General features: G+C 48.2%; 1 protein-coding gene across 1 annotated transcript in view; it reads right to left on the bottom strand.

Moving 5' to 3' along the window:
• Positions 1-7994: 7994 nt before the first annotated feature.
• The window catches only part of BMERB1 (bMERB domain containing 1), a 119703-nt gene continuing 101974 nt past the window's right edge, over positions 7995-25723 (bottom strand). The window contains exons 3-6 of the mRNA XM_019928624.3: positions 19267-19340; positions 13357-13471; positions 11986-12068; positions 7995-9509 (exon numbers count right to left, since the gene is read on the bottom strand). Coding sequence (XP_019784183.1) covers positions 9397-9509; positions 11986-12068; positions 13357-13471; positions 19267-19340 — 385 coding nt within the window. The 3' untranslated portion in view covers positions 7995-9396. The remainder of the gene's footprint in view (positions 9510-11985; positions 12069-13356; positions 13472-19266; positions 19341-25723) is intronic.

The raw sequence follows: 25723 nt of genomic DNA on the forward strand, positions 1-25723 counted from the left end.
CCCCCTGCAGTGGAAGCGCGGAGTGTTAACCACTGCACGGCCAGGGAAGTCCTGTTTCTTAGTAAAAGGCAGCAGACACTTGTTTTTAACTTCCCAGCATCTCTTCTCTCCTCTTCTGGCACAACTGGGCTGACATCACACTCTGTCCCCAGAGTCAGCCTTTGGACCCCAGCTTGGCTGAGAGAGATCTGCACCCCATGGTCCAGCAAGTGATTCGGGGCTGGGCATGTGACCCTAGCCAGGCCTGGGAGACTCCAGGCTGGCATTCTTGTTGAAATCTCTGGATTGTTCCTCCAGAAGGCCCAGGGAATGGAAGCCAGGAGCTATAGCTGGAGCCATACAAGGACAAAGCTGGCACGAGGGAGGTGGGATGGAGAGGTAACAAAACATGGAAAACAGGCCCAGGTGACATCGTTTGAATCCCTGGACCTGCTGGTACCCTAGACCTTGGGACATCCCAGCCCAGGAGCCGGGAAATGCCCTTATGTTTTTGCCTGTTTGGCTTCAGTTTGGGTCTTTTACAGCCAAAAAGATCTGTTAAAAACAAGTCAACAGGCACTAAATGGAGTCACTTATGCTAAGCCCCATGTCACCAAAACAAGACTTCACTACAGTTTCAGCCCTAACCAGTTGATTAGGAATCGTCATCTGCCTGATGGCCCCCTGTCATCCCCTAAAGGAAAGCGACCTTGCCATAATCTCCCTGCTGTTTGGTCTGGGGTAACTTCCTTGTCCTGTTCCCTTCTGCCTATAAAAGTCTCATTTTGTACAGTCCCTCAGAGTGTCTTTCTATCTGCTAGTTTAGATGCCACCTGATTCACTGAATAAAGCCAGTAAGACCTTTAAAGTTTATTTAGTTGAATTTTTTTTCTTAAACAAATCCCAATGCAGAGAGTTCTAGTTCCACACGGGGTACGGAGGGGGGCACTGAGACGTTCCTGCAGCCCAGGAGAGCCCTCTGGGTGGGTGGCTCCCTGCCCACATGCTACCCCCAACTCCTCCTCCAGCTCCTCTCCCTGCCACGTCTTGTTGCTGAAATGTGTCCTCCCTCAGGACAAGTCCCTCTGAAACAGGAGGAAAGGGGGCAAGGCACAACCTTTATAATAGTGACAGAGCCCAAGGATACGACATAAACTGATTAGAGCCAAATAGGTCCAAGATGGAGGATGAGTCGACTTCCACTGACTTTAAGCCTCCTCGTAACACATCAGCAAGCTAAATGACACACCCACAGCTGCCATAACAGTTCCAAGGCCAGACCATAAAGGTCAAAACGTGGGCAGTGGCCCAATTTCGGGAAATCCTCGCCCCTTCCTGAAATAGCTGGAATACTCCTCCCACTCATTAGCCTATGAAATTACCCGCTGCTATAAAAACTGACAACCCCATACCCTGGTGCCTTTCTCACCTTCCGAGATGGCCCACACTCTGTCTGTGGAGTGTGTTTCTCTCTAAATCCACTTCTTACCTATCACTTTGTCTCTCACTGGATTCTTTCTGCCACGAGACACCGAGAATCTGAGCTTCATTAAGTCCTGAGACTGGGTGTGTGACCTCAGTTAAAATATTGTGGGTTCAAGTCCCAATCTGGGTTTTGGCTGGCTTCCAGCCCCGGCCCCTGGGTCCAAGTCCCGATCTGAGTTGCACAGTTTCACCTGCACCCCAGACTCCATTAGCCGCCCCCTCCCATGTTCCCACAGCCTCTGTGCTCACCCCATGCTAGTGTGACAGAGGAAGCCCACAATTCTTCATGACAAACCAAACCTGATGCTGGGGCTTTTCCTGAGAGAGGAACCATGAGGCACGTGTATCTTATCAGGAGAGAAATGAATCATCTTTGTGGGCGGGACATGAGCCTGGAGCTGGCTGGCAGCACAGCTGAGGCTTCTCTGGAAATGCAAAGGGGATGCAAGTTGAGGTCAGTGGCGAAGGCTGGAGGGAGCTGAATTGTTCGAAGAAAGTGAAAGGGAAATTGCTGGTGGAGAGGCCTGGGGATGGGGTGAGCAAGAGGGTGGCCAGTGGCAGAGCTGATGGAAATGGGAATCAAGGAGTCCAGCATCACCGGTTTGCGGGGCTGTGATGCAAATCCCCTCCCACTCCCATAATCCTTCTGGAAGGTCGGGAGACCTTGAGCAGCATGGTTTTGAAACCGAGAAGGACCCTGTGGGGCTTCTGGGCATGGAAGTCTTTCTGTCCCCTGTTTCTTGTTTGTAGGGAATAGACCCCAGCCTCCATGACCTTCCCTGAGTTCCAAAGGGCAGATTCGAACAGTTGCTAATCAAGGGAGGAACAGCCAGGAAACCACCTGAGGCAAGATTAAAGGGACCAGAGAAGCTCATCAAGATTAGGAGACCCACCACCTGAGACAAGATTAAGGGAGTGCCAGCCCTGCACACACCCTAATGTTGTCAGCAACCCCACCCTTGAACTATTGCTATAAAACTCATCAAATCCTCCTGAGTTGAGACACACAATTTTGAGAGGCACGAGCCTGCCGTGTCCCCCTTTTCCTGGCAAAGCAATAAAGCTATTTTTTTCTACTTCACCCAAAACTCTGTCTCCATGATTCGATTTGGCACCAGTGCACAGAGGCTGAGATTTCAGCATCAGTTTCTGGGGCTGAGTTCCACGTGGACTTGGCAGAAGTAGAGGGAGGGGAAAGGTGTGGGGAGGACATGAGGGCTGTAGAGAGTGGATGGGGGTGCAGTCAGGGCCAGGTGTGACTGTGGAACTATATGCCCAGGACGGTGCAGACATTGGGGAAGCACGTGGAACGGGCCTTGGCCAACATTTAGGTTACAGCCACTTTTGTCATATGGCAGCGTGTCCACGGCTCTGCTCACTATTAGCTTCACGAGGGCAGGACCCGGGTTGGACTCGCTCACCCTGCATCCCCAGCCTCCAGCCCTCCAAGAACCACAGGCAGGTTTGGGCAGCCTTTCTGTTTTTCCAGCTTCCTACATGCAGATGTAGGCAATAGTAATCCACTTCGCCCTGTGCCTTGCTCTAACCCCTCCCACGCACTGTCTCATTTACCCCCACCCACCCCCGTGGTTCTCTCCATTTCACAGATCTGGACACCTAGGCCCAGAGAGGTGAAGGAACCCCCCCAGGCTTACACAGGGAGTGGTCAATCTTAACCCTGGCAGGCTGACACCAAGCCGGAGCCCTTCCTCACTTTCTAGCTTCCCTTCCCTGCGGCTAATCCCGCTGGGCAGTTGATGCTGGTCTCCCTCCCTAGAACGTAAGGTACCCGAAGGTAGGACTGTCCCGCTCTGGTTCATCGCTGTGTTCCCTGGTACCTGCCAAGGGAGGCATTCTCGAGACACATGTAGGGAAAAGTGACTGGACATGTGCTCCTCAAACCAGCTTTCCTGAGAGTCTCGCCCCAGCCCCTGATGGCCTCCCAGCTGTCCTGAGTCTTGGCTGGTGGCCTTGGGCACGTTGTAACTGCTTCTTCTCAAGCTGCAGATGAGCTGAGTTGTTGAGCCCCTGCAGCCCAGGGCTGTCCAGCCAGCACGGAATGGAAAGGTTCATAAGAGCCTCTGTGGCTGCTGGCATGGCCATGAGTCACCTCTAATTGAGCACAGCTCAACAGGGAGTGGGGTGGTGATGCTGCTGGGATTAGAAATGAGAAATAAACACCTGGCCCTGGCTCTCACCCCAGCTCTCAGACTCGAGTCCTGGTGCTCTACCACTTACATGCTGTGTGACCTTGGGCTAGTCACTTCCCCTCTCTGAGCCTCAGTTCCCCATCTGCCACATAGGAGTGATGAGCCCTTCCTCCAGTGGGATAGAGTGTAAGGGATCACTCCCTGCCAGATGCATCTGGCTCCCATACCAGCGCCTTGCTAAAATTCTCACAGCAAGCCAATCCTGTTGCAAAGTCCTGTAGGGCCTTTTCATAAAATTCTTATGGGTACATGACCTCTGGGTCAAGTTGGATGCTGCAGCACACACCCTCCTTGACATCGCCTGGTGTTCCTTCTTCCTTCCCAGCTGCTCCTACTCAGTCTGTTCCCTTAAACGTTGGTGTGATCAAGGGTCTGAAGCTGGAGGAGCAGTGAGGAAGGAGGTGGGAGAGACACGCAGGGGCTAGATTGAGTAAGGCTTTGAAAACCAGGTCCAAGCCCCAAGACTACAAGGATGGAGGAGAAGGTGCAGGAGAGTTTTAAACTGGGAAGCAACACACCCGGATAGATTTGCACTTTAAGGAGGCCATTTTGGCTTCAAAGTGGTGCACAGGTAGATCGGAGAAAGGCTGGCAGGGAATCTGAGAAGTTCTTGGCACAAGAATAACGTGTGAAGGTCCAGGAGAGGTGCCAACAGAGAGCGTGGCCAGAAGAACCAAAAATCCAAAGAAGCTTTCTGCAGCCCCAGTTCAAAGAGGGATCCAAGCAAGCAGGGGGGATGAGACTGAGACAGAGGGAAGGGGGCATGGCACAACCTTTAAAAGAATGACAGGGCCACTGAGAATACAACATAAACTGGTTAGAACCAATTAGGCCCACGATGGCAGAAGATCTGACTTCCAGTGGACCTTGAGCCTCATCGTATGCTCATTACATTAGCATATGATAAATGATACACCCACAGGCACCATGACAGTTCCAAGGCCAAACATAAAAGGGCAAAAAGTGGGTGGTGGCCCAATTCCTGGAAAACCCTGTCCCTTTCCCCCAAAATCATTGGAATAATCCTCTCACTTATTAGCCTATGAAATTACGCAGCCCACAAAAACTAACCACCCCATATTTTGGGGCCTGTCGCCTTCTGAGGTGGCCCACACTCTGTCTATGGAGTGTGTATGTCCCTAAATAAACCAGCTTTCCCACTTAGTTCTCAGGGCAGAACTACCTGCTTGTATGCCTCCCAGGCATCCTATGTGAATAAATCTACTTCTTGCCTATCACTCTGCCTCTTGCTGAATTCCTTCTGCACTGAGACATAAAGAACCCGAGCTTCCGTAAGTCCTGACACCAGGTGAGTGATTCTAACTAAAAGACAGTAGGTTTGAGTCCCAGCCCATGGATTCAAGTCCCAATCTGAGTTTTGGCTGGATTCGAATCCCATCTAAGGTGCGATTGGGTTCGTGTCCCAATCTGAGACCAGGTGTGTAGTTTCAGGAGCCTCAAGGGAAGAAGGAATAGAGGGTTGTTTGTTAGTGGGAGGGATTTGCTTAAACACTGATGGGGAGAGGAAGGACAGTTGAGGCTACAGGAGGGGGCCGGGGGTGGGGGAGAATGAATGGCCATCCCACCACTAACTGCCCATGGCACCTTGGACCACTTCCTCATCTACAGAGTGGAAGTAATACAGTAAGAAGATAGGGCTAGGGAGTCCCCGGAGAAAGAGAACCAGGCATGGCTTTCTTGACATAAGAGAACCCATTTTGGCCTAAGCCATTTGGTGATCTAAGCCTGGCCACGATTCTTGCCCTTGAACAGGTCCCAGTCATCAATGATCTTAAGGGGACAAAAGAAGACAGGAACAGAGAAAAGACAGTTAAGCAATAGTGCAGTGATAAAGCGGAGTCCTAGTGCCTCCTCAAGGGCTATACATCACGATCTGATACAGTGCTTGAGTTCTGCAGGAACTAAGGACCCCACCCAGGTGGAGGATGGAATGATGAGGTTGACCCTCCTGACTTCAGTCAACTAAGGCTTGGACTCTGTCGACCTTGGGCCCAATTCTATGCTGAATTCTCCTCTGCTCAAGCCCCTTCATGAATATGCATGTACCTTTAGCTTAAAACCTCCCCAATTTTGCTGTTGGGGAGGCACTGCTTTGGGAAAGAACCCTGATATCCCCCTTACTTGCTGCAATAATAAATCCTTCCTTCTCCTGATCTTTGGCTTGGTTGTGTCTATTGGCTCAACACCCACCAAGAGGCAAACACAGTTTTCGGGTATCAGTAATAGGATCTGCCTTGTGGGGTTGACGTGAAGAACAGAAAAGAAAATGTGCGTACATGTTCAGTGCACAGCGATAGGCTTTCAATAAATGTTTCTCCAGTTATCATCATGTCCCCTCCCAACCAACTTCCAAAAGGAGTAAGTCTGGGGGTGTGGGACCCCGAGGCCTGCAAGGTTTCCCAGCTTTGCAGGCAGCCCTGGTGATCTGGGAGCACCTTGAATAATTACTTTCTTCTGCTCTTCTGTGAAAACCTCAATAAATGGTGGTTTATTGGCTTTAAAAAAATCAATAGGAATGGTAGGACCATAAGTTACGATGTTCCCCAGAGCTCAGTGGGTGTACTAGAGGCAGGATTTTTATGAGGGTTTTGATTTTTTTTAGCTTGTTGGAGCAGTGACTGCTGTCTAATTGGTCTGAGGTCAGGCCTTCCAGACACACGTTTTCCACCAGGAAGGGAGTGTGGCGGGCCCTTTGCAGCCTGAGTTTTTATTGCAAGAGTGGGAAGAATCTGCATAGTCAGGTTAAAAAGTGTCACCCTGAAACCGAGCAGGACCCCATGGGGCTCCTGGGCATGGAAGCCTTTCTGTCTCCTGTTTCTTGTTTGTAGGGAGTAAACCCCAGCTTCCATGACCTTCCCTGAGTTCCAAAGGCAGATTTGAACAGTTGCTAATCAGGGAAGGGAGGGGACGCAGAGACAGGGTAGGAGCAGTAAAGAAACAATAGTGCAGCCTTGGGGAAGGGTCCTGGTTCTGCCTCAAGGGATACACATAAAAATATCTTTGAGCTCTTTACAGAACTAAAACCCCCAATAAATGGAAGATGTTGTCATTCTTTATTCCAGAGAAGACCACCTGAGGCCAGATTAAAGGAACCAGAGAAGCTCATCAAGAGATTACGTGAGACCAAATTAAAGGAGTGCAGGCCCTGCACACACCCTAATTTTATCAACAACCCAACCCTAAACCATTGCTATAAAACTCCTTACCAAATTCTCCTGGGTTGTGACACAGTTTTTGAGGGCAGGAGCCCACTGCATCCCCCTTTGCCTGGCAAAGCAATAAAGCTATTCTTTTCTACTTTACCTAAAACTCTCTCTCCGAGATTTGATTCAGCACCAGTGCCTAGAGGCCGAGTTTTCAGCACCACTCCTTCCCCCAAATTCATGTCTACTTGCCATCTCAGAATGTGACCTTATTTGCAAATAGGGTCTTTGCAGAAGTTGTTATGGTAAGAATCAAGATCTGTCATCCCAGATTTAGGGTGGGCCCTAAATCCAATGACTGGTGTCCTTACAAAAAGAGAGGACCAGAGACACAGACAGAGGAGACCACGTGAAGATGGAGGTAGAGATTGGTGCAATAACAGATTGCCAGGGGCTGCCAGGAGCTGGAAGAGGCAAGGAAGCATTCTTCCCTAGAGCCTTCAGGGGGAACACTGCCCTGAGGACACTGACTTCTAGCCTCCAGAACTGTGAGAGGATCAATTTCTGTTGTTTAAAGTATGCTGGTTGAGGGAATATGTTATGGAAGCCCTAGGAAGCTCATGCAGCCTGGCTTCATGCTTGGTCTAGGGCGGTGCCCTCTGAGGCCAGATGGTGGCCCTGGCAGTGGCCTGAGGGAGCCTCTTCAGCTTCCTAATGGCAGGAAGTGTTGTGTGGGCCGAAGCTTGGACTGAAGCAGAAGCACATCAGTGACAGAGCGGGAGGGGCTGATGGTGCACTGCCCACCAGGAGGGGCCATCAAACTCAGAGGTATTTTGTGTCAACTCCAAAGCTGCTGTGACTAGAGAGACCTTCAGGTTAACTTTTGATTTACAAATATTTTTTTAAAATGTGACCCATTTAAATTAGAACCTTACTTCTAGGAGTTTGTCTTAAGGAAAAATCAGAAATTCAGATGAAGCTTTGTCCCCCCCAGATGTTTATCCTGACATAGCTTATAATACTGAAAAACTAGAAACAGCTTAATTGTCCAACACTGAGGGACTGGTTAGATAAATTACGGTATATCCACAAGATGGATTACTAGGCAGCCATTGTAAATATTAATGAAGAGTGTTTAATGTTTACAAAGAGCTTTTAATGATGTGGCAGAATGATAGTGATACTATGATAAGTGGAAAAAGAAAACTGTTATAGAATGGTACAATAGGATGCCAATCATGAAAAAAAAAATCATGCAAAAAGACAGAGAGGAAATATGCCAAAATGTCAGAGTGGCTGGAGGAATGATGGGAGTTAAAAAAACAAAAACACTTCTTTATACTTTCTGTACTTTTTAAATGATTAACTATGTACACGGGTTACTTCTATAGTCAAGAAAAAAGTAAAAACTTTAAAAATGCTGTGTACGTGGTTTCCATTTTTATTTTCTCTGATGGATGATTGCACATCAGCAAATCTTGAGTTATGCTAACTACTTAGGCCGGTCACGACACACACACACGTACAGAGAGGTCACATGGGCTGTGCCGGGCTGGCTGTAGCAAATGTACATCAAGTTACACAGGTGGAATTGTTAGGCTGGTTAAAATACACCACCGAATGATGGGACACGGTTGGGTCAGGCCGCCTCTCCTGCCTGCCATTGTTGTTTGCGGAGGTCTGTGTGTTAGGCTGATGAGTGGCGTCCTGCTGGCACTCCGTCCATCCGGTGGCCCCCGTGGGTGGAGAGTGCCTGGGTCAGCATCTGCTCTGGGTCCCTTCTCATCTGCCCTTGCCTCGTGTTGGAGCTCCCAGCTCTCTGCTACCTCTCCCAAGTACTAGGTGTGCTCCAGCCGGGGCCCCATCCCCACTCTGCTCCACACACCTGGGACAGACGTTGCAAGGGAAGGAAGAGCCAAGATCGAACGGACACACTCCTGATACAAGCCGTGCCCAGACACAGGAGGGGAGGAAGCGGGAGACGTGACCACAACACCACACACAAGCTCAGTCTTTACAGATGGGCCCTCTGTGTCTCTAGACACATGGGCTGTGTGGAGCCCTCCAGGGCACAGCCCCTGGGAGAGGACAGATCGGGGGTGGAGCCGTTTGGGGCAGCCTGACAGCAGAACTAGGAGCGTGGATGGGGGATGTGTCCAACATGGTGCCAGACTGTTGAAAAGTCACGACTATACACACCTGGGGATCATGCCCCCTCCCAGTTCATTCCCACGGTGGGTTAGATACAGCTAGAGAGAAGTGGAGATATACTTTTTCGAGGGAGGACCTTTCCTGGCGGTTGGATAAACAGTGAGACAGACTCCTGGGTTCGGCATGCTCTGGGGAGGGCCATGCGACGGTGAGGGACTCCCTATTGCTACACTCTGTACAGGGCGGCCGGGCCCGCCCGCCGCACCCACGGCCCCTGGTGGCAGTCATGGGCTTGCCTTCAATCCCTTCCGCCTTGGAGAGCTCTTGGGCCCCGATGAAATGGGGGCTATGAAGACAAGAGGGTGGGAGGGGGTTCCCCGTGGCCCCGGGGGCACCCCATGGGGGGGCTACATGATATTGCACTGGGTGGCCCCGCAGCAATCCTTGATGAGCGCCAGCCCCGTCTTGGCTACCGTGGGCTTGCTAGGTGGGGGCTCTGCTTTCTTTTCTGCTCGGGAGCCTGCAGCAAGGTAGGAGAGCAGAGGCAGAGAGGGGAAACAGGAGAGAGAGAGAGGTGAGGTGAGGAGAGCCCTGATCATCTGCAGCCCCAGTTCCATCCCAACCCTTGCCAGGCCTTGCTTCAATATCACAGATCAGGTGGTGTGGAGAGCTGGCATGCATTGTATATGGTCCTGGTGACTGTTCCCACCTCCCTGTAGGCCCACTGGCTTTCAGTCCTTGGCTCACAACTATAGCTTTTAGCCCTTCTCCTGTTCTGTTCTCCTCACCATTGTATCTGCCAACCCCAGCACAGAGTCTGGCATTCAAGAAGTATTTGGTGAGTGGATGACAGAAATTTTGTTTAAGGCACTTTAATCTGAGGGCTCATATCTTTCAATTCTGGAAAATACACATTATCTCTTCAGATACCCTCACCTGTCACTCTCTGTTCTCTCTCCTTTTGGAATGTCTATTAAATGTAAGTTGGACCTTATTATTCTAACCTCCATGTTTCATAACTTCTTTTTCATATTTCCTATCTCTTTGTCTCTTGGTGCTGCATTCTGGGTAATTTCCTCAGCTCTGTCTTCAGTTATATGAATCCTCCCTTCAGCTATGTCTCTGTGTTTAACCCACTGAGTTTTCACTTCAGTGACAATAACTTTTTTTAAAAGGCTAATTGTTTGCTAATCTACCTATTCTTTTTTCATAGCATCTTGCTATTTCATTTTAGGTATTATTCCTTCTCATATCTCTTTAATCATTTTAAATATACTTTAGATAGTCTGTTAGTTCTGGTTCATGGGAGGACAGACATCCTCTTTGTTGCATCTACTGACTCCTCTCATGGTGGTTCAATTCTTCATTGGTTTTAAAATTTTTATTGAGAGATCATCTTCATGGGGGTTGTTTTTAATGTGTGGGCTGTGTATTATGAGAGCTGAAGGGACTCTACTGAGCAATTTTGCATTTGCTTTGCTGGGGTCCCAGAGACTTCACTGGTTTTGGATTAATTTTAATGTTTCAACTTGGGATTCCAGCACCAGATGGGTGGTGTATATTTGGACCCCACACTGGGCCTCTTGCATGTGGTGCAGGCTTGGTGTTTTGATTTCTTGCCAGAATTCTTTTTTCTATCCATAATCTTACATGGAAGGCAGGTTTCCTTGCTCCTTCTCCACAGTGTTCGGTGGAGTTTTTCTAGTTTACCTTTCATGGAAGAGACAGTCCATTGAGGATGCTGGATTTAGACAGGGACCATGTGGCTTATGATTTTAGGGGCCTGCAGAAGGGACCAGGGCCCTTCTCTTTCTTTATTCCTTCACACTGTACTACAGTGTTTTCATGGGATGTTAATGGATGGTCAGGGAAAACTGGGTTTGCTGCTTCAGTTGATAGTGGCAGCTTTTGGGTCGTGTTTTCCTAGCAAGATTTTCTGTCCCTTTTCTTCTGATAACAGCTCATGTCTCTGTGGCTACAGGAGTGGGCATGTGACACAGATCTAGCCAATCACAACTTCTGAGCCTCTTGGTGAGAGTGATGGGCCTAGGAAGTGGGAACACGATCCAAGAAAGGCCAATCAGAATCTTATATATTTAGATACCAGGAGAGAATCACTGGTGTTGCCTTGCTGCTACTAAGTTATGGTTCTAGAGTTCTGGCCCCAGGGAGAAGGCCTGTGTAGTAGGAGAAAATGAAGCTAACATGCAAAGAGGTGCCAAGATGATAAATAGAAGGAAAGCAAGGGTTCTAACAGTGTCCAGTCCCTGAAGCCCTGGTTCCCATTGCTCTTTTTCCAGTACATCCTCTTTTTTGCTAGGGCCAGTTTGAATTGGGCATCCATTTCTTATAACTCGAAGTGTGGTCTCATTGGGCCAACAAAGAGAAGGTAGTTCCTAGACAGCAGGACCCATTATCACTTTAATATGCTAATGGACATTGGAAGCCTACAAAGAGAGGGTCAAATACACAGCATCTCCCAAACTTATTTCACACAGAACCCTTTTCGCTCTGAGTATCTCGTGAGGCTAATACTCTGAGAAGTAAACTTCTGGCTCCATTCCTCCAGCGACTCCAGCTCCAACAGAGGCCAGAGCTCCATGGCCCTCAGTCCTCACCTTCTTGCCTCAGTGGCCACCCAACTCCTTCAATGAAGTGCACCACACCATATGATTAGAGAGTGACAGCTGCTGCCAGAATTAGCTGCATAGTTTGCAGAACCCAGCGCAAAATGAAAATGCAGGGCCCCCTGTTCGAAAATTCTTAAGAATTCCAAGACAGCAATAGCAGGGCACTAAAGCAAGCATAGTGCCCTTCTAGGCCCTGGGAAACTGCACAGGTTTCTCACCCATGAAGCTGGCCCTGCCTGCTGCCTTCCTGGGCTCAAGTTTGATCTGTAGAAATCATTTTGTTGTGCCCCCCTCGGCTTCAAGATCTCTTTTAAATTTCCTTTTCTCTTGGATGGGGGGAGGAGAAGGAATAACGTATGCACTCACTGGCTGGAGATTTGGTTACTTTGTCTAGAGGTTTTAACTTGATTCTCAGAAAATCGGCCATTTCCTTGTCTTCTTCTTGCTCCCTGTGTAGACAGATGTGTAAAGACAAGAAGAAAGTACAGTAAGCTAAGAGAGCATCAAGGAACTGATGAAATGAGGCAAGAGTGTGGGATCATGTATCAGACTTTGTAGATGGTGCATGTGTATTGCTGTGTGTCATGTGTGGTGGTGCATGTATGTTGATGTGTGGGTGGTACATGTGTGTTGTGTGTTATATGTGGGTGGTACATGTGTGTCGTGTGTGTGTGGTGTGCATATGTTGTTATGTGTGTATAGTGTGTGTGTGTTTTGTTTGATGAATCTACTCTGAAGCAGAGACACATATCAATGATGGAGTAAATGGCTACTCCCACTAGTGTGAGACCCCAGGGGAGAGGCAGGTATGTTACAGGACCCAGCCTCCCTGATGGAGGTTTAGTGAGCTGGGCAGCCCCTCTCCTGACCCTGCACTTTTATGTTACCCTAGACAAGGTACGTGGCAGGTCTCAGAGGGCAAGTCACCTCAGCTCTTCCAAGGGTCACCAGGAGCAAAGTCAACAATCCAAGCCTGGTTGAGTTGGGCAAGGCGCATCTTAGGGGCCTCAGAGGACTCAGGAGGACACAGAGAATTAAAAGGAAGTTGCCCTCTGGTTTGGAAAAGGCCCTCTGAGCTTCTCCCCTGTGGACAACTCCAAAGGCCTTGCTCCAGCACAAAAACATTCAAGAATCAATATTCACATCTTTCCCGTGCCCTGGCTCCCTGGGGAGCCTTCAGGTGCACCATGGCTCCAGGGCCCATGGTTGTCCAGATCCAGGTGGCAGGTACATCTGCAAATAGGAGACCCTGAAGGCTAGGAAGGGGCATCAGAGCCATCTAGGAGAGGGAAAGGGAAAGAACAAAGCTGGGAAGTGGGCAGGCAAGGAAGCAAGTCAGTACAGGGGGCAGAGTTTCTGTAGAAACCAATGGAAGTTTCTGGAAAAGTTGCCTTGATGAGCTGGGAGAAAGCTCAGTGAAAAGAATGTGCAGGAAGCTCTGCCGTGTGTTATGTGATGTAATTCCTCCCTGGTTACCTCCTCAAATAACATTCACTTAAGATCCACAGGCCTTTGCAAAACATTTTGGAGCTGGATTTGAGTTTCTCTTGAATGTGAAGTGGGTCCTCAGGCCAGAAGGCCAGGATTCATCTGGATCCAGTGTTTGGGGAGCGTCTGCCCAGGCCATGCCTGTTGCAAAGCTGTGAGTCCTGGGAGCAGGTGATGGGTTTTGGAAGGCAACTGAGTTGTGTTCTAACAGCCCCAGCCCTCTGCTCAGGGGACATGCCGCCCACTTACCTTAGCCGCTCAACCTCTGCATCGTCCACCAGGAAGTCTCTCTTCTGCACCAGTTTGTGGATCTTCTGGATTAGCTCGTCCTCTCTCTGCTTCTGCAACTTGGTTTTTTCTTTTTCTGGGAAGAATACAACATTAGCAAAGACAGTTTGAGTGTAGCTGTTGAAAGCAGTTGAGTCCGAGGGGTCAGGGTTGGAATCCTGGCTCTACCATTTAACTTGCTGGATGAACTTGGAGAAGCAACTTGACCTCTTCAAGTTTCTGTTTCCTCCTCTGTAAAATACACAGTGAGGCTTGAATGCGAGACTGTGGTGATGTTAGTAAATGACTTTGCATAGAGCTGGCCCGTGGTGTGTGCTCGGTAAATGATGATGCTGCTGCAAGGGGGTCGTGCAGAAGGCCGGGGCAGGAGGGAATTACTCTATAGCGAGGTTCAACCAATCTGTCAGAAGGAAAGTGCCCATGCTTTCCCATCCTGTTCCAAATACCAAGGGCTAGAGCGCCATAGAGGAAACAAAAGAATGAGGGCTGGACACGAGGACTGAGAAAACTAGGAGGGCAGAAACTTTATCAGAAGATAAAAATCATGGGGCAGCTTGTCCATCTGCCTGCTGGAACTGGCACTGACCATTTCCTCTAGACCTGGGGGCAGAACCAGAGGCAAGGAGAATATAATATTTGGATTAGAGAGAAAATCGGTTTCTTTCATTAATCAGAAGGGGAGTGAGGAAGTGGAGTGGAATTGCTAGCAGCCCCTGGGTTCCTGCTCATCGCTGCGTTGATGATGGCAGCATCCTTCCTCTCGAGGTGGGTCCCGAAGTCTGATTCTGCAAGTCACTCGTCAGTACCACAGAGCCTCCCTGCCCTCTGCAGGCGAGTTAACCACAGCGCCCTTGGACTCGGGGAGTGATGTCACCGTCCTCTCCAAGTTACCAGTGGCAGCCCTCCAATATTCCCCTGTCCTCCGCCAGGCTCCAGATCTAAGCCAGAGTCACATAGCAACTGGCAGGGCCCCCAGGAACTCACAAACCTCCCTGCCCAAGTTATTCATCCCCGTTTTCTATCTCTTGCCAGTTCAGGCATCCCCCAGCCTCCCCAGATACTCAGCTGCAGCCCTCTGCTCATGCAGCCCCTCCCAGCAACTCACGGGAGAAGCCACCTTCTCAAAGGGGTCTGTGCTAGCTTACAAACCAGTTACTGACCTAAGTCTCCACACCACCAGCCAATGCTGTTCACCTGCTTTTGCGTGTTAACATACCCTTTCTGCCAGCATCTCTCACCTGCCTCCAGGTACCACCCATCTCCAGGTACTACCTACCTACCTTAAGCCCCACCCACCTGTCTCCAGGTACTAACTACCTACCTTAAGCCCCACCTACCTACCTGCAGGCCCCACCCACCTACCTGTAGGCATCACCCACTTACCTGCAGGTATCACGTACCTGCCTGCAAGCATCACTCACCTGCTTCCAGGCACCACCCATCTATCTAGTAACACACTTTTTTTGGCCATCATCACCCACCTACTTGCCAACTTTATCCCCTGCTGGCATCACACACCTGATTCCTAGCATCTTCACGTGCTTGCCGATGTGACCCTCCAGCTTGCTTCTCATCTATCTCCTCCAGCACATCTCCTTAGCCCAGGCCACCATCAGCTCTCCCTGGACCATGCCATGACCTCCTAACTGGTTTCCCTGGCCTGTAGACCCTATCACAACTGTGAGCCCTTGGCATAGAATCAGACAGTCGTGGCTTAATGCCCCAGCTCCTCCCCTTCCTAGCTGTGTGACTCTGGGCACATTCCTCAACCTCTCTGAGCATCCAGTTTCTCAACACAGATAATCATAAAGTTGTTGCAAGTTTTAAGAGAGAGAAATCAAGTAAAACCCTAGGCTCACAGCCTGGTGGATAGTAAGAGTTCATGAACAGTCAGCTGCTACTATTATAGGCTATGATTTTATACAGTCACTGTTGCTTTAATGATTAAGTGCCCTCTAGGTTAAATATTTACCAAACGAGGTACAAAAGAAATAAACACTTATTTAATGAAGGGAAAGCAAGTCGCATAGCATAAGTGTGCAAAATGTAAGTGCTTAATAAATTGTAGCAATTATCTTTGTATTTGTATTACCGTGAGCTTTACATTTTTATTTAATCTGGTTTCTCAGCCTTGGTGCTATTGATACTTGAGCCTGGATCATTCTCTGTCATGGGGGCTGTCCTGTGCACTGTAGGATGTTGAGCATCATCCCTGGCCTTTACCCACTAGATGCTGGTAGCAGCCCCCTCTCTTAGTTGTGACAACCAAGCCTGTCTCCAGACATGGCCCATGTCTCCTGGGAGGCCCAACTCACCCCTGCTTGAGAACTGCTATTAATTCTTTCCAACAACCCTATGAGGGAGACACTATTTTTATGTCCAAGGGAAGGGTATCATGGCCTCTACAGCCAGGTCTAAGCAACCCCAGCCCTAAGGGGACCGTGGTGGCAGTGAAGGTGAGGTGAGGCATCTTGGCTTGTTCTTGAGAAGCCCTGAAGGCGGGGAGGGCTCCAGGTGTCCTCTCTCATCACAGTCTGGTAAATTATTTTCTGACCCTGGCTGGAGAAACATGATTTTCTTGGCCATTCAGTGTTCTCTTTACTCAATATTTTTATTGATAAATTGCCAGGAGCATCATTTTTTTCCCCCTAAACTCAGCTAAACCCATCTAGAAACCTGGCACTGGCCCAAGGAATGCACAGAAAGGCTCTTAACAAGGAGTCAGAGGAGAAGGTGGGGAGAGGTGAGCAGGAAAGGCAGGAGAGGAAAGGGAACTTTAATATCTGAATTTCTGCACAGAAGTGATTGGGAAGATGCAGTTTTCCAGCAGAATCAATGGAGCTGCCGTTGAGGACCTGGGCTCTGTTGCTAAGTGGCCCTATGACCTTGTATGTTTCCCAGCAGGACAGTTGATGGCATTTCAGGTAGAACTTGTTCTTCAGGGGGCCTGTCCCCTCCATGCAGGGTTAGCGTTCCTGGCTTCCGCCCATTGAGTGTCAGTACCGATCTCATCTTTTTTTTTTTTTTTTTTTTTGCAGTATGTGGGCCTCTCGCTGTTGTGGCCTCTCCTGTTGCAGAGCACAGGCTCCGGACACGCAGGCTCAGCGGCCATGGCTCACGGGCGCAGCCGCTCCACGGCATGTGGGATCTTCCCGGACCGGGGCACGAACCGGTGTCTCCTACATCGGCAGGCGGACTCTCAACCACTGCGCCATCAGTGAAGCCCCCGACCTCATCTTTAGTTAAACTTTTGGTATATATTTTTGCATGAATTTTGGTATTTTAAATATTGCATGAAAATATGATTACTGAATTTTTCATGTTCCAGCTGAGCGCCTTGTTCTCCTACCCTAGTCCCAGTCCTGGTCAGTCATGCAGCCCAGACACTGTGTCAGCCAAAGACCCCCACCCCCAGCCATTTCCCACCCATTTCCTACCCATGCTCTAGAGGCTGCCACGGCCCCCCGTGGAGCCCCTGTGGCCTGAGGAGGCCTTGGCTGGCCTGGTGGCCACACACTCGTGTCTCCTTTCTCAGTGGCACCCAAGTGTCCTGCTGAGCCAACAGTGGGCTCTGGGAATCCTTCCTCTCAAGAGGGAGACATCAGTCTATGTTGGGCCCATCACTGTCCCCTGGGAAGTTGAAAATTGGGACACAGAGGCCCGAGAGTTGGGCTCTTGTGTGGGAAAATCATGGAAGGGAGATGAGGTTGTAAGCGAGCTGCACCCTGTGGGGCCTTCCTGGGACAGACCCCTCCCCCACATCCTCTGCTGTAGCTCTTCTCTGAAGTCCCTAGATAACAGTATCTGATGCACACTTCCTGAGTTGTTTAACAGATGCTAAAACCCCCACCAAATGGAAGATGTTAACTACTTGATGAGCACATAGCCCCCAGGCCTCCTGGAGCCTGAGGATTCATAATGTTAACACACACACACACACACACCCGTGTGACACCGCCCTGTTGCCTCACCATCCACCAGTCGGAGAATTGTGCATGAGCTGATCACATACTCTGGGATGCCTCTCCCTCACCTGGCCTTTAAAAATGCTTTGCTGAAACCCATGGAGGAGTTTGGGCGTTTTGAGCACTAGCTGTCCTGGGCTCCTTGTTTGGCCCTGCTATAAACACTGCACTTTCCTTCACCATGACCCAGTGTCAGTACATTGGCTTTACAGCCTGCGGGCAAGCAGACCCAAGTTGGGTTTGATAAAAAAGTGGCCTTGCTTGGCTCATGTGCTATAGAGAGAGAAAACAGAACATGCTCCAAAATGGAGAGTAAGAGACAGAGAGAGAAAGAGAGAGAGAGAAAGAGAGAGCAAGGGCCAAAGAACATTCCACAGCTTTCCTGTTTTTGGTTCTCGACCTTTGTGAGTTGGGCTGAGCTTCCTGCCTGTTTGAGAGTAAATAGTACGTCCTTGCCACCCCTAATTTCATTTGGAAATACGCTATTTGGGAATAGGGTCTTTGTGGATGCCATCAGTTAAGATGAGGTCATACTCATTGGGTCAGCCCTTAATCCAATGACTGGTGTCCTTATAAGAAGAGGAGATGACACACAGAGAAACACAAAGAGAGGAAGGCCACACAAAGACAGAGGCAGAGACTGGAATAAGGCAGCTACAAGCCAAGGAACAAGGACTGATGGGAACCACCAGAAGCTGGAAGAGGCAAAGAGGGATTCTCTGTTCCAGCCTTTGGAGGGAGCATGGTCCTGCTGACACTTTGATTTTGGACTTCTGGCTTCTCTCAAAGAATAAAGTTCTGTTGTTTTAAGACACTAAGTTTGTGGGAACTTGTCAGGGCAGCCCTAGCAAACTAATACGATAATGCCTGCAGGCTCCAGGAGTCTCCGCAGTCCTTCAGTAACTGCCCCTTTTGTGTTTACATAAGCTTCAATGGGTTTTTGTATCTTTCAACTAAATGATCCCTCAGAGGAGTATAAAATGAGAGACTTGACCCAGTGGCTCTCAGCCCTGACTGCCCATCACAACCGTGTGAGAAGCTTGTAAACATGACCAATGCCAGGGCCCCACGCTAATCAAATGGAAGTTTCTAGTGGGTAGTGTCTGGACTTGGCTATTTCTCCCCCTCCTCATTCTATTTTTTTCTGGCCACATGGCAGGGCTTGCAGCATCTTAGTTCCCTGACCAGGGATTGAACCTGGGGCCATGGCAGTGAAAGCTCTGAGTCCTGACCACTGAGTAGAAATGTGTTCAGTTAATGATAATAATAATAGTAATAATAATAATAGTAATAATAATAATGGCACTTATTTATTACGCACTCACTATAAGATGGGAACTGTGTTAAGTACTTTACATGTGTCACCCCTCGGTCAGTCTCACAACAATCCTTTGAGGTAGATAGCATGATTGTCCCAGTTTACAGACGAAGAAACCGAGTTATAGTGAAGTAACTTGCCCAAGGTCACATCATTAATAAATGACAGATCTAGGTTTGACTCCAAAGTCAGAGCTCGTAACCACCATACTCTACCTGTTCCCAAACAGGATAATAAGAGTAATCATTGCTAATATTTCCTGGACTCTTTGGACCAGCTATCAAGCTAAGCACGTGGCTTGTGTTGTTTCATTTATTGCAGTAAGATTTACACCCAATGAATTAGGTACTATTACTATTCCTACCCCATTTTCACAGGAAGAGAAGTTGAGTCTCAGAGAGATAATGTGACTTGCCCAAGGTCAAGGAGGTGGTCAGAATTAGGACTTGAACCCGGGTCTGCCCGATGCAGAGTTTGAACCATGTGATCAGGGAGCAAGCACTGCGTTGCAAGAATGAGGCTGCATTAGGGCCTTCCAGACGGGGGATCTGAGCAGCTGGTTCATGAGGTGGGGTCCCCCACGGTTACCTGGGATGGCGACCAAGTTCTGCAGCTCCTGCTTCAAGTCCATGATGTCGTTGCAGAGCTGGATGTCATCCATCCTGGGGAAAGAGGACAGTGCACAACAGCAGGTTACATCAACAGAACATTCTACACCCTGAGCACCACCCTGGTTTCAACAAAGAGGGCTAATGGGGGAGTTCTGTCCTCTGTAAAGCCCACACATGCTCTTTAGAAGTTTTACACCAAAAGTAAAAAAAACAACAACAAACAAACTGCCCTTTATCCCATGACTTAGAAATGATCAATCACAGTTAATAACACCTTGATAGAGTTCCTTCCAGTCTTCCCATGCCTGGCTTTTGTTGGCATATGTGAGAGACTTCATGCTGTGGGTTCAGTGTTTTCCTTTTTCAGCTATGTGAAAAGCTTTTAAACATTACAGAAATTCACCGCATAGACAGAAAATCTCCCTCTATCCTTTAGAGAAAACCACTGTCAGTGGTTTGTCATCTATTCCTCCAGATTGAAAAAAATGTTTATGCTTATACGACCAAAGATGACACCATCATTCATGCACAAAAAACGTTTTGCAATTTGCTTTTTTTAACTTAATGATATGTCTTGGGCATCTTTCCATGTCAGGATATGCACATCTCATTTTTAATGACTATATAATATTCTATTATATCGATATACAGTGATTTATTTAACCATTCCCCCCATTCATAGGTATTAGACTTATTTCCAGATATATTCTAGGATAGATTCCTAGAAATAAATCAATTTATTTATTTGCTAAGTCAATTCCCAGAAATGCAATTGGAGGATTAAGTGACATGAACATTTTAATAGGAATTTCCAAACTGTCCTTCAGAGGGACCGTGCATGACATTCCCACCAACAGTGTGAAAGGAAGCTCACCCCTATAATCTCAGCAATTGGGTTGCATATACAATTTTGTATTATGTATTTCATGTGTGTGTGTTGCAATATTAACTCATCTTACTGTAAACAACATTTGTAATGGCTGCCTGGAATTTCACCAAGTAGATTTATCAGAGCAGTTTTAATTATGCCCTTTTTTTTTTTTTCCACACTGCACGGCTGTGGGATCTTAGTTCCCTCACCAGGGATGAAACCCTGGACCCGGCAGTGAGAGCACCAAGTGCTACTGGACTCCCAGGGAATTCCCTATGCCTTTATCTTGATTACTTAGGTGGGCTTTTTGAGTTGTTTGTTTGTGCTATTTTAGCCGCGTTAGGATGAATATGGATTCACCTTTCCACGAAAGAAAAGGCTTTTCTTTCGTGTTGGATTATTTGGGGTGGGGGCTACTGATTTTCAGAAGTAAAACCACTGAGTACAAAGGGTATGACATGTCTATGGCCATTGAGACATATTTCCAAATAGCTTCCCCATGGGGTGTGTGTGTGCCTTCATTCTGCATGTCTTTAATGAGCACTTATTACGTTCACCAATGACATAGGCTCCAGGGATGCACCAGCTCCCCTGCCCTCATGAGCTGAAATTTAATCAGGAGAGACAGAGGGTGAACACAAATACAACAGAACGTCAGATGCTCCGAAGAAGAGTGAAGCAGGTGAGGGGATGGAGTGGACCACTTTGGACACATCAACCTTCTGTCCCAGGAAGAGATGGAGGAAAGCAGGAATATTCTCAAAAGGCTCAACTGAGTCTGCACAGCAAGTAGGGGCAGGACCAGGACCAGAAATCGATTTGTCTGAATCCACTGATCTTTCTGCCTCCTTCCTTGACGTCTTCGCCAAGAACCTGATCTCCATTCAGAAATGCCATCCACAGACCAGCTTGGGGCCCCCTGCCCTGCCCGTGTGACCCCCAGCATCCCAGCTTTCAGGACGAGTGGCAGTAATGTCTCGTTTCAGCCTGCATCTCCTGCTCCTGTTGCCAGGGGCAGGCACTCCAAGCGCTTGTCAAACCCTGCCCTGGAATGTCCTAGCAGGTGGCAGCTGCCACAAATGAGCTTGGGGGCTTTGCCAGAAGGGTACATGCTGTTCCCCTGGGTTCCTATCTGCGAGCCTTCAACTGGAGGTGCTCCAGAATCCTTTTCCACATCTAGCGTGGAGATGAGGCTCCATCAATGGTTCTTAAGGAGGATGATTTTGGCCCCCTGGGGGCATCTGGCAAACATCTGGAGACATATTTGTTGTTACTGCTGGGTATGTGGGGGGATTGCTACTGGCATCTAGTGGGTAGAGTCCAGGGATGTTCCAAAGCATCCTACAATGCACAGGGCAGCCCGCCTCAGTAGAGAACTACCTGGTTCAAAATGCCAATCATGATGAAGTTGAGAAATCTTGGGTTATAACCACAGAATTGACACGGGTACCTGATAGATACTTTTTGAAAGATGAGAGAAGGAAAGATGATGAAAGAACAAAAGAGCAACAGGTAAAGTTAGAAGCAAGAGTATTGGCACCAAACATCTCTAGTTCAAAGGGGCCATGTGCCAGAAATTCTTCTCTGAGTCTAACTTTCCTCATCTTTGAAATAGGAATTATAATAGTACAGCTTTCTAGGATTATTATGCATGTCAGGCACTGAGCACGTGTCTGGGACATACACAGTACAAGGCTCAGTAAATCATATCTGTTGCTATTATTAGCCGTTAGAAAGAGGCAGGGGGAAAAGAAAGAGAAAATGATGCTGGATAAGCAGGGTATTTGACAAACAGAGCTAACGTTCAACCTTAAAACAACTTTTAAAAATTATATTCCTCTCTATAAAATTTTTTAAATAAAATTTTTAAAATAGAATTCTTATCTGATTGCAGAACAGATTCCTGATCATTGTAGAAATTTTGGAAAATACAAACAAGTACGAAGAAGGAACCTAAGATTACACATAACCTTGATCCACGTGCACCAGAGGCCACTGTTCCACTCCGAGTGTTCGGGTGAATTTCACGCCAGTCTTCTTCCTACATGTAACCCAGGTGTGGCGGGTTTGCCCTGGGGGGCCTTCACCCTTTGTCCATCTCGAAACTGCACTTAGCATGTTCTGAGTCCTCCCAAGCACACCCACATTCACCCCACATTAACGAGCAAGGTGAAATTCTTGTGACGCTCTCACAGACAGGCATGCGTCAGAACCCCATGAAGATTCCTAGTAGATAGCACTGTGTTTTCCTCAGATTTTTCTCTTGTCGCCAGCTTTCCATCTCTTCTCTTTCTCTCTCTTCCTCTTCCACACACCTCGTGGTCCTCGGACCTGTCACCTACAGATTGGCACTTGCCATCTACCTCTACAAGGATTAAATTATGAGCCACTGCAGCTGCTGACCTTCGACACCCCCTGAAAGTTCAGGGTAGAGGTCAGAAATGAAGCACTCTGTGCTCTGGGAAAAACTGGCAGAACAGGTCTTCAGATAGTTGGATATTTTCAGGAGATGGTTTTATGAGCCCAATCTTGCATCTCCTCGCATCTAGAAAAGCACTAAAATCCTCATGGTGACGTCTGCTCCTCGTGACTAGCAGTAACTTTCACGAGACTAGCAGAAACCTTCTGCAAAAAATATGTGCTTGACTGCATGTACACTCCCCCTTCACCAAAATCACATATATACTGACCTTCCCCCCTACCTCTTTGGAGCAGTTTCTCAGAGCTATCCGAGATGCTGTCTCCTGGGCTATAGTCTTCATTTTGCCCCCAATAAATCTTAACTCACAACTCTCAAGTTGTGTATTTTTAGGTTTGTTTCAGTGGACAGATCCCAAGCAATTCACCTCTGGTCTTCAACTTACAAACCCCAGTTGGCAAAACCAAAGCCTGGTGGTTCCCTGAACATCCCCAGGAAAGGAGCTTGCTTCCCCCAACCTCCACCCAATCTGTCTATCAGGGAATTTACCTAAACAAAAATCAGGCTGGAAGAGGGAGGGACGGGCTCCACCATTAAGGGAAACAAAAAGTCAACGTTTATTGAGCATTTGCTTTCTGTGCATAAACTCATCTAAGTCCTCATGGCAGTCCTGAGAGAGGTGTTGTTTTTATCTCCATTTTTATGGACAAGGAAATGGAAGTTAAGCGATGTGACCAAAGTACCACCCTGGTATGTGGCCACTGGGATTCGGCCCAAGCTCGCGGGAGCTCTTGACCACTTTACCATGGTCTCTCCTCTCCAAGTGGCTGCAGGAGTTGAGGCTGACATTGAACTGACCTTCGTTCTGCCCCTTCCTCCCACAGCCCTGATCTATTTAGGAGGCAATGTCTCCAGCCCCTTTCGGCGAGACAGGCTGGGACCTGAGACCTGGACCCTTTGCTGCAATGCTTGCACCTGGACACATGTCTCCACAAGCAACAGATACAAAGAAACTAGAAGGGACTAAAAATAACTGCACGCACAAGCATGCCTGTGCAGTAGCAGTCGAGGCAATTATGAACAATAAGATACAAAAAGGCCACAAACCAACTGCCATTTCTCCATTTCTTCCATTTCTCCAACTGCCATTTCTCTTTTGTGGAGAGCAAAAGTAGGGCACTGTGCATGATTCCCTGCACACTGCGCCACCAAGGGGGTGGGCAGATCACCTAAGCCACCCCTCCAGCCCAACCCACCAATCTGCCCCCACCCTCACCCTATTTAAAGAACCAGCTTGCCAGCCCTTGGAGAGCAAGCACGGGCACCTGTTTCTTGTTTTCTTTCCCTCATGCTGCACGAGTCCCAATAAAGCCCTGCCTGAATTCCTCATCTGGCCGCTTATCAATTTCTATTGATTACAGGAGTACAAGGACCCAGGTCGGTAACAACAGAAGCCAGTTGTCTTAGTCTGTTCAGGCTACTATATAACAAAAATACCATAGACTGGGTGGCTTAAACAACAAACATTGATTTCTCACAGTTCTGAAGGACTGGGAAGTCCAAGATCAAGCTGCCAGCTGGTCCTGCTCCTGGTGAGGAGTCTTCCTGATTTGCAGACAGCTTTCTTCCTATACCCTCACATGTTGGAGAAAGAGATCCTCTCTCTGGGGTCTCTTTTATAAGGGCACTAATCCCATTCATGAAAGCTCCACCCTCATGACCTTAATCACCTCCCAAAGGCTTCACCTCTAAAGACCACCACATTGGAGATCAGGGCTTCAACAAACGAATTTGTTGGGGGTAGGGGAGGGACACACTTAGCCCATAGCACCAGTCATGGCAGTCCCATTTGCCTCTGCCAGACATCTACTTTCCCAGGCTTCCTGGCAGCTAGAGGTAGACATGAGACCCACTTTGGGGCAACGAGAGGTAAGAGGAAGTCTTCTTGTGAGGGAGGGGCAGTTCTGGGAAGATGATTTGAGTCTTGGGTGCTATCCCCTCATACTCCTGAAGCTGCTATAGCCACTGTGATGAGGATGGCATAGGGAAGCGAGGAGAGAGCCAGACTTTTGATGACATCCTTGAGCTACCCCACTGATACCTAATTAATTGAAGATACTATCGGGAGTTTCCTGGTGGCCTAGTGGTTAGGATTCCAGGCTTTCACTACCACGGCCTGGTGGGGGAACTGAGATCCTGCAGGTCACGAGGTACGGCCAAAAAAAAAAAAGTCCAAGACACTATCAATCAGATGTTCTGTTACATGCAGCTGAAGACAGCTTCACTGATACATGTATGTGGATATGTGCCTCTTGAAAAATATTGGAATCATACATTTTTATTGATAACCTTTTTTTTTTTTGGCAGTGCCGCATGTTAGGCAGGATCCTAGTTCCCCGATTAGGGATTGAACCCATGCCCCCTGCAGTGGAAGCACGGAGTCTTAACAAGTGGACCACCAGGGAAGTCCCAATATGTGCATTTTTAATAAAAACAGGATCAAAATAAACATTCATATCCCTTGCTCACTGTGAGCATTACGTCATGATGATTGTCCAATGCCATTAAATAATATAATTCAAAAAACATTTAAACCGTTCATGCAAAGCACTTTTGAAGCTTGGCTGGAACTTCCAATAAGCCCCATTAGTCCAGTTCTCTGCACGAATAGTGCTGAACCCTGGAAATCAAACTGCTCCTGCCAGCTGGTTCTAGAGAAAGCGATGTCATCTCTGAGAAACTGACTGATGAAGGAAGGAAAAGACAGTCAGTCTGTGTCATTATGCACTTAAACTTTCATGCTGGGACGATGGAGAAAATTGGTCATTTTACCAGCTTTGGGCGGGGAGAGGTGAATAGGCTCTGTCAGAATAACAGCGCTGCTGCTTTACAAGATTTCTTTGAAAATGACATAGTGTGGAGCCTAATGGAAACCCAGCAGAGACCAAGATGTGAAGGCAGAAGCAGACTGACGGAGGAAAGGGTTGACTTTTTAAGAAAATATTTATGCGGCTTCTTCTGTAAGTTGTGGATGCGATGGACTTCTTGGGATGGGTGAGAAGAAATAACATCGGGTCTTAGAGGTGGAATGCTGGTCTGGGATGTGCAGCCTGGATCTCAGTCTCACCATAAACCTCCTCTATG

The sequence above is a fragment of the Tursiops truncatus genome, chromosome 15, assembly GCF_011762595.2.
Source record: "Tursiops truncatus isolate mTurTru1 chromosome 15, mTurTru1.mat.Y, whole genome shotgun sequence".
NCBI lineage: Eukaryota > Metazoa > Chordata > Mammalia > Artiodactyla > Delphinidae > Tursiops > Tursiops truncatus.